The sequence below is a fragment of the Ambystoma mexicanum genome, chromosome 10 (assembly GCF_040938575.1).
Source record: "Ambystoma mexicanum isolate Mex_15411 chromosome 10, UKY_AmexF1_1, whole genome shotgun sequence".
Taxonomy (NCBI): Eukaryota; Metazoa; Chordata; class Amphibia; order Caudata; family Ambystomatidae; genus Ambystoma; species Ambystoma mexicanum.
This window is the reverse complement of record NC_090932.1, coordinates 1,444,187,073-1,444,202,456: the sequence shown is the minus strand read 5'-3', so window position 1 is coordinate 1,444,202,456 and position 15,384 is coordinate 1,444,187,073. Positions and strand designations below refer to the sequence as shown.

At 45.8% G+C, this 15,384-nt stretch overlaps 1 protein-coding gene across 1 annotated transcript in view; it reads right to left on the bottom strand.

The window, feature by feature from the left end:
• NAA25 (N-alpha-acetyltransferase 25, NatB auxiliary subunit) overlaps positions 1–15,384 on the bottom strand; it is a 1,586,429-nt gene that overhangs the window by 1,280,741 nt on the left and 290,304 nt on the right. The window contains exon 10 of the mRNA XM_069619501.1: positions 638–807. Within this exon, the coding sequence (XP_069475602.1) occupies positions 638–807 (170 nt within the window). The remainder of the gene's footprint in view (positions 1–637; positions 808–15,384) is intronic.

Sequence of the window (15,384 nt, the reverse complement as noted above, 5' to 3'; positions counted from 1 at the left end):
ACTTAATCCCACAGAAGAACAGTTTTTTAAAGTGGTCCTGCCGCCTGGCCTGACTTAAAGTGCCCAGTGACTTGAGCCCACATGCAAACATTTAAAACGACATCCCCAATGAACTTACTTTGCTGCTGAAATTCTTACCAGTCTACCCCCGTCTTCAAACCCATATAGTACCCCTTTATCACAAAGTCTGCATGATCGTTTGTCCTTTACAGGGGAGGGTTATGATTGTTTTTGTTAGTTGACTACATTTTGCTAGTTTCAAGACCCTATTCTTAAATAAAATTGGCTGGGCATCATTTTATTGTGGGATTGCCATAATATGGTTAGTATTACTTCTGTACCAGCTCTCACGCCTCCTGTAGAGTATAGCCTACGCTCATGGCCAAATTACCCAAAGTGGGCGAGGAGGTATACCAGTTAGGCTGTGCCAGTTTCACCTTTACTATTGAAGACTGCTGTATTATTAGTAGTTTGGACCGAGTAGGCCCATAGGAACTAGTCCTCCATGTATTCCTGCATAAGTCATTTTGTCACAGCCTCCCAACTAATTGTATGCATTTAGATAGCAGGATATTTGCTTTTTTGATAATTCACAGCAAACCGCTTCATTAAGAATCAGAAAATTGCCACCTCTTACCTAGCTTATATTCATCATTACATCCTCTGTGCCTCAAACGTCTAATGAGTTCCAACTTGGCTAGGTATGGTCCCCGCAGCTGCCGCAAACTCATCGATTCTTCAGCTATCCGGTCTTCAACAAACTGTACAGTCTCTTCCACAGAATAGTCCAGTTTTCCCTCCAAAGACCTGCACAACAAAGAAAACGTATGTTGCAGCACATAAGAAAGCCATTTGATTTTGTTTCGGCTTTTGTCAATTTTATTAACTACAATTTATATTTGTACACAGTTCTCGAGTAGCTAAAGGAAACAAAATGGACATACAAGTAATTCAGTTTGCCAGCATTAGCACTGTGTACAGATTTGGAGCAGTCACTATTCCGATGAACACAGACATACACTAATGTCTAGCCAAACTATCCAGGTAGTGTGACTGAACAGTAAGGCTTAGACTTGGAAGGAAGCGTGCAAGTGTTGCAATGTTCAGTTAAGCACACAGGGCACTCTTAATACATGCTAGGCATACAGTATAGAAAATATTTAGTTATTTATTTCAGCCAACATATCACACACACACACACACACACACACACACACACTTCCTGATTTTCCTGCGGCTGCGTTCCTGTTCCATTCATCCTGCTGAGTCCAGATTCCAACTACAAGGCCAACGCATTGCTGATCCTACTCCAGGGCCCACTGCAAAACCCAAGCATTGCTGATCTTATCCCAACAAAGGCATCAATTCTGAAATCCCACTAAAATTCCAAAATAACCAAAGGGGAAAGCTGTCGTATTTTTTGAGAAGCATCCTGAACCAGCCTGGCTTGCTGCCCACTAACTGCATCCAGAGCTACCTGTGCCATCCAGTGGTCAGAATTACCATCCGGTGACCCGACCCTGTCCAGCTGTCTTTTTCCCAGCTGTCCTTTACCAGGCATGCTGCTATGTAGTGACCAGAACCATCGACGGTCCAAAAATCCCAAAACTAAAAGTGGACTGCAAGTATAATCCCTACCCTATAGACGTCCGTAGCCTATCTTGTCTTGCATTTGTCCTTATCCCACTCTCCAAGCCATCCTATCCTTATCCTGGCAACTTGTTAAAACTGTCAGAATTCTCTGCGTTCTTGCCCCTGATCTCCAAGCGTTAGCGCCACTTTTCTCTTCATTTCTGTCTTGCATAGATCATAAGTCATTAGCGATATTGTGTTTAAATAAATTAATTTTCCCTAAAGGAAAAGGGAACACTGCGTGAAGGGTTATAACTGCAAAGTAACTTATATTTACGGGTGGCGTTCCTCTTTTCTTAGCCATTAAATCTAGTTTAAGTAAAATGTGCCTTTCACTTTTAAAACCGATTCTCTTTCACTGCTAGATTTACCTAAAAACAAACCTCTCTACCTCCCGAATCTCTCTCAATTCTCCACCAAGAGACCTATTTTCACCTCTATGTTGTACCTGTGAGATTATATATATATATATATATATATATCTACCCCCAAGCCCAAAACCGCATTCCAAATCATAATATTTCACCAGTTTTTATTAAAAACCGTTTGGGTAATTTAAAGCGGGAATTAGGAAAAATGCAAGTTTTCCAACGTGTCATTTGGCTGCAATCCTTTTAAACTTTCCATTCAGTTTTCAATGTTATGCTCCTGGTAATCCATTGCTGGTGATTGTTAATGTCTATGCATTGTTGTTTTAGTGAGAATTTGTATTTCCCTTAAAATTTTAAGCGCACATACATTTTGTCCATTTTCGGTGTCATTTCTTAACACTGCAAGGGGTTTAAAATCCGCTTTCCACTCTTATTTGGTGAGGGGAAAGTCAGATTTTGATTGTTTTCTGCCTCTTCTTCCCCGATTACCTGCTGGGTCTTTCTATCCATTCAGAATTCAATTATTTGTGGGTTGAGGGAACACTGCAGGGGGAACTCCTTACTCGCTTGCTATCTTTCCTAGATCAAAAAGTGCTCCTAGTCCCTGGTGTTTTGTATATGTTCCACTAGAAGGTTAAACCAAGTGTATTGCTTACATCCTCAATATAATTATCACCCCATTGGCGTTTGCTGCCCCATATTAAAATTGTTATAATTTCTTTTGAATTTTAAAAATAAATAAATATTGCATTTTATCAACCAGCCTGATTCATGGTCCATTGTGACCCGGGGTATTTGAAAAGGGGGTGTGATATGAGTTGTGTACCATCTCAAATTGAATCTGCATAAAATAAGGAGAAAAGCATCTCAGTTGTGCGCTACATACTAGACCAAGACCAAAGTGTGTGTCGCTTTATTGAAATCCTGAACAGACCCTACCGAATAAAAGACCATGCACAGAGCCAGGTTATGAGGTTATGCATTGCTCCTATGCTGGGGGGTATAGGGGGGGGTGCAGGACCCCCTATATGATTTATACACTGAAGTTGGGTGCACCCGTACGCTATATAAGTCTGAATCCACAGGCTTGTCAACAATGCATGCTAGGAACATAGGTCTACTCCCTTTCTCACTGTTCTTAGCGAGGCAACAGTTTCACCTCACTGATGATGGCCAACAAGGCTGAAACACGTGTATGGGGTTACTGTTGGTACTCTTGTTCAGAGGAGAATTGCCTAGCATTTCGGCGCTGGACTGCCCCTGTGCAGGAAAAAGGCTGATATGCGGGGACTTTTCTGCTCTGTGAAAGGGACAGTGAGCTAAAGACTTGGTAGTCTCTCTCCCAGGGGTCATTCACCCAAGGACAGGTGATTGGGCTGTGCTGGTAGAGAGATTCCCAGACCCCCCTTTGTTTTACTCCCTTTATAGGGCATTAAAATTCCCAAGGTTTAATTATTGTAGAGGCTGGCCATATCTTGCTTTCGACCGAAGCTGGTATTGGTGTAGGCAGGCCATACATAGCCTTGGCCGAATTGTGTGGACTGCCGGTACATGGCAGGATAATATGCCAAAAGTGAATGAAACCCTTTCATCTGGGTAACTGATGCAAATATTCTGGTAGGGAGGAGTCTGCACAATTTTAAAGAATAGTATTGATTACATTTTGAAAACTTGTAGCTGTTTATGGACAATAAACCAACAAAGCTTTATAGGCAACACATTGTCAAACTTAATTCTTGTCCCACTAGAGCATTATATCCTGTATATAGGAAGTCCTATTTGAAATTTACAGAAGTAATGTCGAGGTCATTTCTAAAAGTGGCCAAAAGTCCCCATAGTGTCTACACCCCCTAGAACCATTAGGTTCTGGATTTAGATGTGTGGTGTAGCCATCCATGAAGGGTTCATCTCCTAACCACACCTCTTGGAGTGAAAGGTTTTAGGACTTATTATCTATACTCTGGCCTGGGGAACAGATATATAGAAGGCCAACCTATATTGTGAAAGGGACAACTCTGGGAGCTGTAGCCAAACCAGTTCAAGGTAGCAGTGACACGTGGTCTAGGCTAAGTCTCAAGAGGTGGTGAGCTTTTAAAAGGTCCACAATGGGAGTCACAAATTACACTTTGACAAGAAGTATATACATAGTTATTTATTTATGACCAAGCAAAACTATGAAAAATGACTAACAGGTAGAAATATCACACAACACTAAAAATAGAATACATATATACAGTCACTAGAGTAGGGCATAATACAGATCAAAACCCTGTGAAGTACAGATTAGATTATGCACTACGGGTCAACAGAGAATTAGAACTAGCTTCAAAAGTCCTTCCCTAAATTGTCTGGGACCTTATGCCTAAAGGTTTAGGAAAAGTTCAAAAGTTTATAACGCTGGAATAATTTAAGGTAGAGTCTCTGGGGTCCAGTGAACAATTCCAAGGGTCAGAGGATCAGTTATTCTAACTAACAAAAGTGTCCTCAACTTTCAGATGTCTTGCGCAAGCAAGCAAGCAATGGCAAAGCCAAAAAGTTGTGTACGTTTGTATAAGTTAACAAAACGTTTAACCCCTTAACTGCCAAGGGTTTTTCCACCAGTGCAAAGGCCTTTTTCGAGATTTTTGGTATGTGGCCATTCAATCCCTTGTAACCGTTTTGTTATTAGGAGATCTCTACCAAATTTGGCCCCTTTTCTTCCCACATGTGGGCGGTCATAACGCCCCCAAGGAATCCGTTTGCTGTAGGGGGTGAGAGAAAATCGAAAAGGGAGAGAATTTGGGTTTTTTCAAGAAAATGCCAATAAAATTATGTACAAAGAAGCCTGTGGTTTTTTCCTTGAAAGAGCTAGGAACACCTGGTTTGCTGTGCTGAATTTGCCATTTTCCAGCCTTTCAGGAACAGGTTGAGTGGAAACCAAAAACCATTTTGACATGTTTACAAGCCTTTTTCTGAGAGGTTGGCGATATGGGCCTTTTTTTTCAAATAAGACATGCGCGAAAAGAAAGGAAGGAGGGTAGAAAAGCTGAATGGGAAGACAAAGCCACATTTCTGAAAAGTAGACAAAATTCCAAGTTTAGGGAGGGGGATTTGCGCAGGACAAGCAACAACTATGCAGGGAAACATTCCATTGTTTGGGGAAAAATTGGGAAAAAGACAGAAAAAAAAACAAAAGAAAAAAAAGGTATGTGGTGTGAATTTTAGACAAAAGCAATGCCATGCTACATTCTCCCCGCCTCCCCCCCGACTCTTCCAGTTAGGAAATAACAAGTTTTTCGTAATGTTTCACAAAACAAGCAATACCACAAGCCAAAAACGGAGCCATGGTACACGTTTTTTATGCTTACGGCCTGAACAGACGTACTTAGCATGTGCAAGTAAGGTAAACAAATGTGGTGAGGAACGGTATGCATACATTTTTTAAAGAGCACAGGCAGACCTTCTGAAAGTAGGTGACTTGTGCAGGTAACAAAAGTGTATAGTGCCTAAAACAGCGACTAAATGTAGGTCACATTTGGGAAACGAAAGGGTTGTGTGCTAAAGTGCAGCAGCACATGTTGGAAAACAGTATGAAAACCACACAAACAAAACATTTCCTACCTTCCTGCATTCCCACAGGTGTCCCAACGAAAACGGTACCTCACATGTGTGGGTGCACCTACCTGGGCGCAAAGGGAAAAGCCTAAACCACTGGTAACCCCCAAAGGGTTTGGGGAGCCAACCTACAAATTTGGGCCTGGGGTGTAGCAGCCACCAAGGAAAACAGGTAACCCCATGCATTTCCGAAAAGACGACACCTGTGAGAATCCTCAGAGTTCTGACTTGCGCGAATTGCCCCAGAATGCATTACCGACAATCCCTGGCAAAGTGCCAAATTTAGAGAAAAACTATTTACAGACATTTCCCACCTGGGAACTACTGAAACATGCCGCAAACACCACATGTCCTACCTTCCCACAGGTGTCCGGATGAAAACAGTCCCTCACATGTGTGGGTGCACCTACCTTGGTGGAAAAGAAATAGTGTTGACCGTCCCCAAGTTAAGCAGCAGTTCCCTAGGGAAATTCTGTAATACTGCCTAGCCAGGGCTCCAGGATGGTCGTGCATGATGTCCCTGGCCTTGGGTGGTTGTCCTTCATATGGGTGGACCATCCACAAGTCCAGCGGCAGTGTCAGGGAGCCTGAGCAGGCTCCCAGTCTTTCCCAGAGGGAGAAGGTGTAACGCAACACAGCCAGAGCTCAAGGATGGTCAAGGTGATGTCCCACGCATTGGGCACCTGTCACCCATGTAGGTTGGGGACCCTGCCGGTGCTCCCTGGAAACGCTGCAGGACTTGGGGATTGGCGACCCACATGGGAGGCAGCCGCCCAGGGCCAAGGACATTACCCCCCCCCCCCACAGCTTCCCTGGAGCTCCGGCTGGCCTGCATTACAGCTTCTCCCTCTGGAAAGTTTGGGAACCCTGCCAGGGCTCCCTGGTACTGCTGCTGGGCATGGGGACGTCAAACCACATGGGAGACAGCCGCTCATGGGACCCAGCCAGGGGCTCACTGGCGCTGCCGCTATGCTTGGGGACGTACCCCCTACCCCCCCCCCACTTTGGAGATAGGCGCCCAACAAGGCCACTAGACCAGACTATCTAGCGCTCTGCGCCCGATCGCACCCAGCAATGCTTCAAAAAAGGTGTTGGAAAGGGGAAGAGTCTCCCCTTTCCAACGACACCTTCCTCGATCTGAACAGCACAATAGTGCTGCAGATCGAGGGTGAGAAAGGTGGAGAATCGCCACATTTCACAACGGCAGCCAAAAATGGATGCCGCAGTGAAATTTACTTTGTTTCACGTCAGCATGCATTACACGTGTAGAGGTCAAACTGAAGGATATCCAACCGCTGGGCCGTGAGGAGGAACCTCCTTCTCACATAGCCCAGGGGTTGGATTTCATTTTTGTGTGATCGCACAAAATTAAGTGCCAAAAAGGACGCGCTATCTTGTCCTCGACAATACAGAGGTAATATCAAGGACGAGATATCTCATCCTTGGCACTTAAGGGGTTAAAGGGAGTTCAGGGGACAGGTAACAACAACATTAACTCTCTCCCGTCCACCCCCCCCCCCCAGTACTCAGATTCTTCGCAGGACTTGGCAGGTCAATCGAAGAAGGTCCAAGGTCGCTTTTCCAGACATCAGCATCAGTTCTTGATTCGTGGTTCAAGCAGATCTCCAGTCGGTGTCTTTGGCTAGTGCAAGCACTCTTGGTACAATAATGCAGCAAAACACGATGCAACACCCCTCTTAGGGCTGGACTTAGGGCTGGACTCGACTCAGGTAAGCTGTTTGGCGGTGGTCACCGTAGCACAACCACGCAAAGGGACTTGCTTGCCGCGGTCGGTCTTTCCCCTCCCTATCTCGGGTCCCCTTGACGCTAAGACTCCAAAATTTTGCTGAGTTAGGTCTTGTAGGAAATGCAAGGATCCCCCAAGTTCCAGGCCTCAACGCAGAACAGTGACATTGGCAACACGATGGTTTAAACTAAGAGCTGGTCAGCCACAGGGCAGTCCCTGGGCACTTCGCAGGGTACCTAGCAGACGTCAGTAATGGATGTTCCCTCCACAGGTCGCAGCTCCCTCGCAGGACTGCTGGATATCGACAGCAAGACTGGGCTCTTCCAGGGAAGCAGCAGAAGTTGGTCGCCAGGCCTCCTTCAGAAAGGGTCACCGGTCTCCTCACAGGTCTCACAGCTGGCCAGAGGTCTAGGCTCCTTCAGGTTTCTCCAGGATCTTCCCAGAGTGGGTGCAGGCGTCCTCCTATCCCAAACCCCAGGTAAGACCAGAAACGCCTACTGGCCAATAGTAGAACTAGCCCTCAAACACCCCAGCAGTGGTCCAATCAGGACCACTGGCGGGAACACATGCATATCACAGACACTGAAACCAGTTTTTGGATTGGGACCAGACAGTCCCAGCCCACATTCTGCTTTTCTAACATATATTAGTGCTTGTGAAATGACATTTGTGGAATTTCATTGTGAAAGTTACTTTGCTGCGCGATAGTCAGGGTGCGCGTTATCAAGCAGCATGACGGATTCACTCAGCATTTGAGTTTATTTGAATCCTATAAAACGCAGAGCAAAGACCGGGGCTGTGAGTGACCTCGCCCAACTGAGAAAGCTGGTCCTGCGCTCTCATTTCATTGCTGGCATTTGCTGTGCATAGGCCTTTCAGATAAGGCAGCATACAGAGATTTGCAGTGCCAGCTGCGCTTAACCCACAGCGCTGCCTCCCACAAGCCCGACTCGTTTTGCAGCAGGGTAGTACGTCATTTCCAGCAGCATTTCAGCGGACACCACATCTAAATATTGAACAATCTGTGTCAGTGTAGTCAAAGTACTGTTGCGGGCAGCGGATTACAAAGAATACTGCTAATTGGAATTAAATAAAAGCTGCAACATTGAATATTGGCATTCCACGGGGAGCCCTAGAGCCCCAAATGGGTAAGCAGATTTAGGCAGAAACAACGCGGCATGTAAACACAACCGTGTTGTGTTTCTGCCTGCCTTGGCTTTCACTTTGGGTCTCCGGTGCTCCCATGGGGGAGCACCGGAGACCCAAAATGATAGCCACTGCAACACAACGCGGTTGTGTTTGAAAACGCTGCGGTTTTTCTTTGAGTTTCTCCGGCTCCTCCTAGCCGGAGGAGCCTGAGAAACTTAGAAAGAAAAACCGCAGCGTTTTCAAACACAATAACGTTGTATTTATGTTTGCGGTCGCTTCAAAAGCTACCGCAAACATAAATACAACGTTTTTAAAGCTGCGGTTTTATTTCTAAGTTTTCCAGGCTCCTCCAGCCTGGAAAACTTAGAAAAAAAAACGCAGCTAGTGTTTATTTTTATTAAAAAAATAGCACTTACCGAGATGCAGCTGCAGCTTTTCTGCCTGTAGTCTCCGGTCCCCGTCCTCCGCGTACAGCACCAATGAAGGAAAAGCCACCCAGTGGTAGCTTTTGTTTACTACAGCTGGCTGGCTTTTCCTTCATTAGTGCCGCAAAAGCCAAAGCGAGCACAGCGGCGGGCATCCATTTAACAAAATGGATGCCCCCATGTGCTATCTTTGAGCTTGAATTGCTCAAAATTTTACATAGGGACTTCAAAAAAAAAATAAAATGCCAATCGTTTTTTTTATATTGCCCATCTATTTTTGAAATTAAAATGTTTGGGCGAACCATTCTTTTAAGCAGGGCAAACACTTTTAGATCCTCTCCGAAGAGTCATACAATTCAATAGGCTAAGCTAAAGTCAATCGGCAAAAGTCTTTATAGGATGGTATAGGATGAAGCACTTCTGGTAAGTAAATGGAAAAGTCTTTGCACATGTTCTTAGGAGTCTGATGAAAAGAAGAATGAAATGTAGGGCCACAAGCCGATTAGACTTGTGAGCTGTGGAAGTTAGAAGCACTTCTACAGTAAGAGTTAAGTTCTTAGACTTGTTTTACAGTACCTTAGAAATGAAGAAAAGATGCAGTTGATGACTTCTGTTCCTGTTCAGCTCTGCAGCGCTCACTGTTCCTGGGCCTCAGTCGTGGGGACAGGAGGGAGGACGTCAGGGTACTCCTGCAATGCAATGGGACGGTTAAAACTAGCAACCGGCAAACTTCACTTTCAGTGGCTGTTTCGCATTTCAGCTCCTTGCTTCTACCGCAAATAGCAACACTGTGGTTCCTGGCTGTTGAGATGGACTGTCCTTGCTTCTTGGGTGCCGCAATCTGTTGAGGGGAATAAGACTTGGTCAGTACAACTTCTTGGGAGTCCGGAGGATCATCCAAAAGCTCTAGGCCAGTTAAAAAGCAACGCACACAATCTGGTGTTCCTCTCCAGCAGCACTCTGTGGGAATTGAACCAGCTCTGAGATGGATGTCCAGGTGGCTTACTTTGGAGTGGACTGGTCCCACCAACTCAAAAGGGAGAAGTCGTCCTTGCAGGGGCTTCTCTGTCGATGTGAACTTGATATTTCGGCACTGCAGCAGGGCTTCACCAGGCAAACCAACGGTCCAGGAGTTGCAGCAAGCATCCTCTTCAAGTTCCTCTTTTGTTCCTTCGTCCAGTGGTCGACTCTGCCTTCCAAGCCAAGAGAGACTCCTTTTATTCAGTTCTCTCCCATTCATTCCAGCTTAGCTGTCACTCACCCAGCAGGGTGGCTGTCCATGCCGGACAGTCAGCCAGCCAATCACCACAGAGTGCATTTGGGTCTCCTAGGAGACTAAGCACAGGGAGTCTGGCACCTCCCACACTTCCTGCCTACCCCAGACACTCTGGAGCCAGAGGCGGCCTTCACTCCTGAATCCCACCAAAGGCAAAATGAACAAAGACCAAACCTGTTTTGGCGCGCAGAGAATCTCTAGAAGGACCTTTCCACAAAAAAATGGCGAAAAAAGAAGACCGGGGCCATTTCGTCAAAGATGGCTCATACGTCACTTTGAAAAAGATGGTGCCCGCGGTTACTTTACCAGAGCGTTGAACGCAGCCCGCAGTAAATGCAAACCATGGTAGTTCAAACGAAACCACTGCCACCAGCCATTCAGTGAGGATAGGATAACATGAAAAATGTTACATGAGGATCTAGACACAGGAGATACCAAGTAACCCCTCCAGCACTCTATGGTACAATAGTGTGTGCTGGGTGTTAGGCAGAAACCTGTGCAGTTCCCTCTGGGACCACTGCAAAAGATTTAAGACTACAGGTGTTTGGCAATAAACCCACTTGGTAGCAGTCTGTACCACACAGATTCACTTGGTAGCTGTGGCTGAGCAGTCAGACTTCCCTCAAGAAGACTTAGGCAGTAGACAGAGTATTCACAATAGGTCAAGAGAACCCAATAGAACAAGTAAACACTGACCAGGGCTTGGTGTAAAAGTGATAATTATTTATTTAAAGCCACATCTAGAAAAACACACAGGCACCAATAGTAAGCAATTCAAAAACACAGTCACTAAAAGATATACACTCCCTTAAAAGAATATTAGACAAGTCTTAAGTAAAGCCCCACTTATTTTTAGACAACGGAGAGCGCTTAACATAGATGGAATTCTAATCGTTTGTTTTTAAAAGGGAGAGAAAAGCAGAGAACAAGTTGAAACAGATCCCAACACTTTTACAAGAACATAACGAGAGGAAGGCAAAGTAAAACCGTGAAGTTAGAGTTCAATAGGCCGGATCCACTTTCAGAGGATCAAACGAAATGTGTCCAAGGTCACACGGTTGCAATGCACAAAAGTCTTCTAATGGTTCAAAAAGGAGTTGGACCAAAGAAAGGGACCAGTTCAAGGCGGCCAGCCCAGTCCAGAAGGTTAAGGAGTTATTATTAACTTGTAGCAATCTTTAGAAAGGGAGGCCTGGCGGACACGGTACCTAAAAGTGGTGAGAACACTCCAGCGGGGGCAGTTGTTCCTGGCAGCGGATGCAAGTAGGTGCTTCGTCTGGGGGAAGAGAGGATCTCGTCGGGGAGGAAGACAGGAGTCCGTTGCACTGCCACGGAAGAAACCAGCCGCAGAGTTTCTCAGGTACAAGGAGCGGTCCGTTGATTCGAAGTTCAGTGGTGAGTATCTATCCGGGCCGCCGGGGTGCTTGGCACGGGCAGTTCGACCACAAACCGGTCTGGGGTGCGAAGAAGGAAGGTAAAACTGGTTGTGCCCACCAGTCAGGGGAAGAATCCTCTCCAGCCAGGAGATCTTCTCCGTCGTCGGGAAGTGGTGAGTCGGTTCCGCAGGGCTCAACCGGTGGGGTCGTCGTGGTAGGTCGGCTCAGCTTCTCCCTCGTCGGATTCTCAGGTCCTGTGGCGACTTCTGAAGTTCCAGTCCCCAAAGACCTGCTTTTATGCAGCATACCCCCATTCACTCAGCCTAGCTGTCAATCAAACATGCTAAGTGGTATGCCAGCCTGGGCCAATCACACAAGAGTATGACTCGAGTTACCAAGGTAACTCAGTCCAGGGTGCCTAAACCCCCTCCCACACCCCCTGTGGCACCCAGACAGAGTGGCACCGCTTTTGGGAGGCTTCTATGGAGAAGCCCGCCAAAAAGTGGAACAAAGGGCTCGACTTGGGTTGGAGTCACAGAAGAGAACACAAACGCCATTTTAGAATCGAGTCCTGGCAAACAATACCAACCGGCGAATATTAAATAAATAAACCGGCGGTATGTTCGAGGCTATGAGAATTAAATAATTAAAGTTGGTAGCCTCGAACAGCCCATAGGAAAATATTTGCGGTCGAATATAAAAAGTAGTTTCCACTGCCACCAACCAAAACTCGATCGGGGGGGCTGGGGGTGGAGACGTGCCCCTCGACTAACAGACCCCGGGGCAATCGAATTGCCCCGACCAGTACGTCCACAATATGATGGTTTGTACTGGTTTCTGTTAATAATTTGGGACTAGTAAAGCCAATGGTGACTTTACATGCCATGGGAGACAGTAGTCAGTCCCAGGGTATGGAGTCTTTGGTGGGGGTTCACTATGACACCCCCGTGTTACTGCACGGACGGTGCTGTGTAACACATAATAAATACACATGAGACCCTATGGAGTAAAGGACCCCATAGCCCATAAAACACATTAACAGTCAAAGGAACACCATAACCATGTCCAAGAGTGGGGAAAAAAAAAAAGTCTCACTCTTGGCAGGAGGAAAAAAACAAACTCCAGAAATCCAACAAATCTGCTGGGGGACTCACTAGGTTAGGAAATTCAGCCTAAAGAGAGAATTCTCCCTAACGCTGGGTCTAGAAAGTTACAATGGTAAGTAAAGTCAATTTCACTTTACTGCTCTGGGAAACAGTTGATCCCAGAGAAGGTACTTAAACGTTGGGGAAATCTGGAAGACTTCCCTGTGCCACTGCACTGAAGGTGCTGTGTAACAATGTAAACGATGTTGCCTATGGAGTTTGTCAGACTCCATAACCAAAAGAAACAGAGGTAAAATTCACATTAAAATACATGAGTGGGAAAAAGGATCACTCTCCCCAGCTTAAAAAAATCAAGTCCTCAAAATCCAGCAAAGTTGCTGTGGGTCTCTAAGGTGGAGGGAATTAGCACATTGCTGAGAATTCTCTCTAACAGGGACTTTACTGGGAGAATCTGGGCTGGGAGCAGTTTGTCATCAGAAGCAGCTTGCAGTGTTCAAGTGAACAAACGGCACAATTACATATCGACCAGTACTTTGCACTAAGTAAGCCCTTCCGTCATAGCGGCTTGCTGTGTTCAAGGCCATTACAAATAAAGTTTGCAATAAACTAATGTACAAATAAAAACATATATAAAATAGAGGTTACACTGGGACCCATGGAATCCAGGAACACCTACCCAGAGGGGAGTGAGGAAGAGTGGATGGAGGAAGTCCCTGATGCTGACAGGGCCTTATCCCACAGTTTTAAGAAGGTCCTAGGAGACTTTATATTTAGCAGTCTCCCAGGGAGTCTCACCAATTCAGGACCGTATGGAGGTGTTGGGAGTCCATCTTTGCGAGTGAGGGGGCAGGAGTGAAGGGAGTGCACAGAAAAAAAGGGCAAGCAGCCCGGTAGAGGGCACATCTGCCGGACACCCAAGGACGGGAGTTGAACACGAGGGGAGTAAAGGCGCTCGGAAGAGGCAGACCTCTTCCACCCCACAAGCAAAAATGGGAATAACAGAACCATGTGAAGTCGTCAATGCCTTCAGTAAAGTGAAGAGTGCTTTCTTGCTCAAGTCGACAGGATCACACCTATTAACCCCTACCCCAGGGGTGAAAAACAGGGGATCGGGATGGTTGATACTTGCAGGACAATGAGGAGGTCGGGGAATTAAATAATGCCCCAGCAAGCAGGTCTCGAAAAAGCACCCTGTTAGCCAAGATTGTATGCAGTTCCCTGTGGAAGACTGCACCAGCCTTGTCCTCTTGGCAGTTTACCCAACCTTTGGTATAAGCATGTACTACACAAGTTGGTAGAGTGACCGGTCAGCCAGGCTTATTTCAAGAGGGGTCAATGTGAGCTGTATGGTTATTATACAGAGATTCACAGTGACAAGTATCCAAATAAACAGGTACACTCAAGGTTTCTTGATTAAACAATTATTTATTAATTTAACAGTCAGTTGAATAAGACTTCTTTAGAAGGGAGCAAATATATGCAACACAAAAATACAGTTCAAACTACACACTCAGTTTCTTTAAATCAGTAGATACCCATTTGGGATGGCACACAGACACTTCCTACACCCCGCGGTGACAAATAACTAGGACACTGGACATTGATTTATCACTGGCACATTTAGAGCAATACTGAGGTTAGTCTCAAAAGAGAAAAATTAGGGACTAAAACCATGGTTAACTAATATTCTTTAAGCAGGTACGTACTGTTTGAGCCCTCCAGTGCAAAGTAAATTAACCCTTTCCTGGGGGAAAGGTAAAGCACAAAGTCAGAGGTAAGAAGAGTCTTTCAGGGAGCCAGGACAGCCAATGTTATTTGAGCAAAGGTCTAGATGAGCTGAAGCACTTCTTGCAGGTAGGTAAAAAGTCTTGTACAACATATTTGAAGTCTTTGTATAAAATTAAATCACTGTAGGGCACAAGCTGGGATGCTTGTGAGGGGCAAAGCTGCAAGAAAAGAGGTCCAAGAACACAGAGGAACCAGTTGATGCAGAACCTTGCAATTGGTTGCAATATGCAGTTTTCCTATGTGGAAATGCCAACTGCGTGATCTCGTCAGAAAGGAGGAGTCTACTTTTAAAAATAGGCAGTAAGCTAAACGACCTAGCCACTTATGAGGCAGGCGAGGGAGCGGAAGGCATGCGCCTTGGCGAGAGAGCTATTGTGATTTGTCGCAACTTACACTACCTTCGAGAAGGCTCGATCTTCAATAAACAAACTATTTCCCAGGTGAGTTTTTGCCGGGGCCTGGTCGGCAAAAAGGGCAAAAAGGGCAATTGACCGGTGCTTCAGCATGCAGAGGCCGCCTCAGGGACCAATACTGGGAACAAGCCAACGCCTTTTTCCCTACGAGAAACTGACACAGCAAGCGCCGTGGCTCCTACAGACAGCAAAGTACCTCAATCGGTAAGTGCACAAAACCGACAGCTTCCTGTGGTAGGGCGTAGGATGAGATTATTTTTAAGCAAGTGGCAGGAATCGTCAAATGACTCTTGGGTGTTACAGGCAGTAGTATGCTTACAGTTGGAATTCGTAAGAATACCGAGGCAATGAGTGGATCCCTCACCACATTCATTTAATCTAATATAGGAAAACTGCGCAGCCTAGCGAGCAAGGGAGTCAGAGCGCAGTACAATAGAAGAGCCTGGGTTTTACAGCAATAGGTTTGTGGTTCACAGAAAAAGAAAGGCAAGGTCAATAATCAATTTT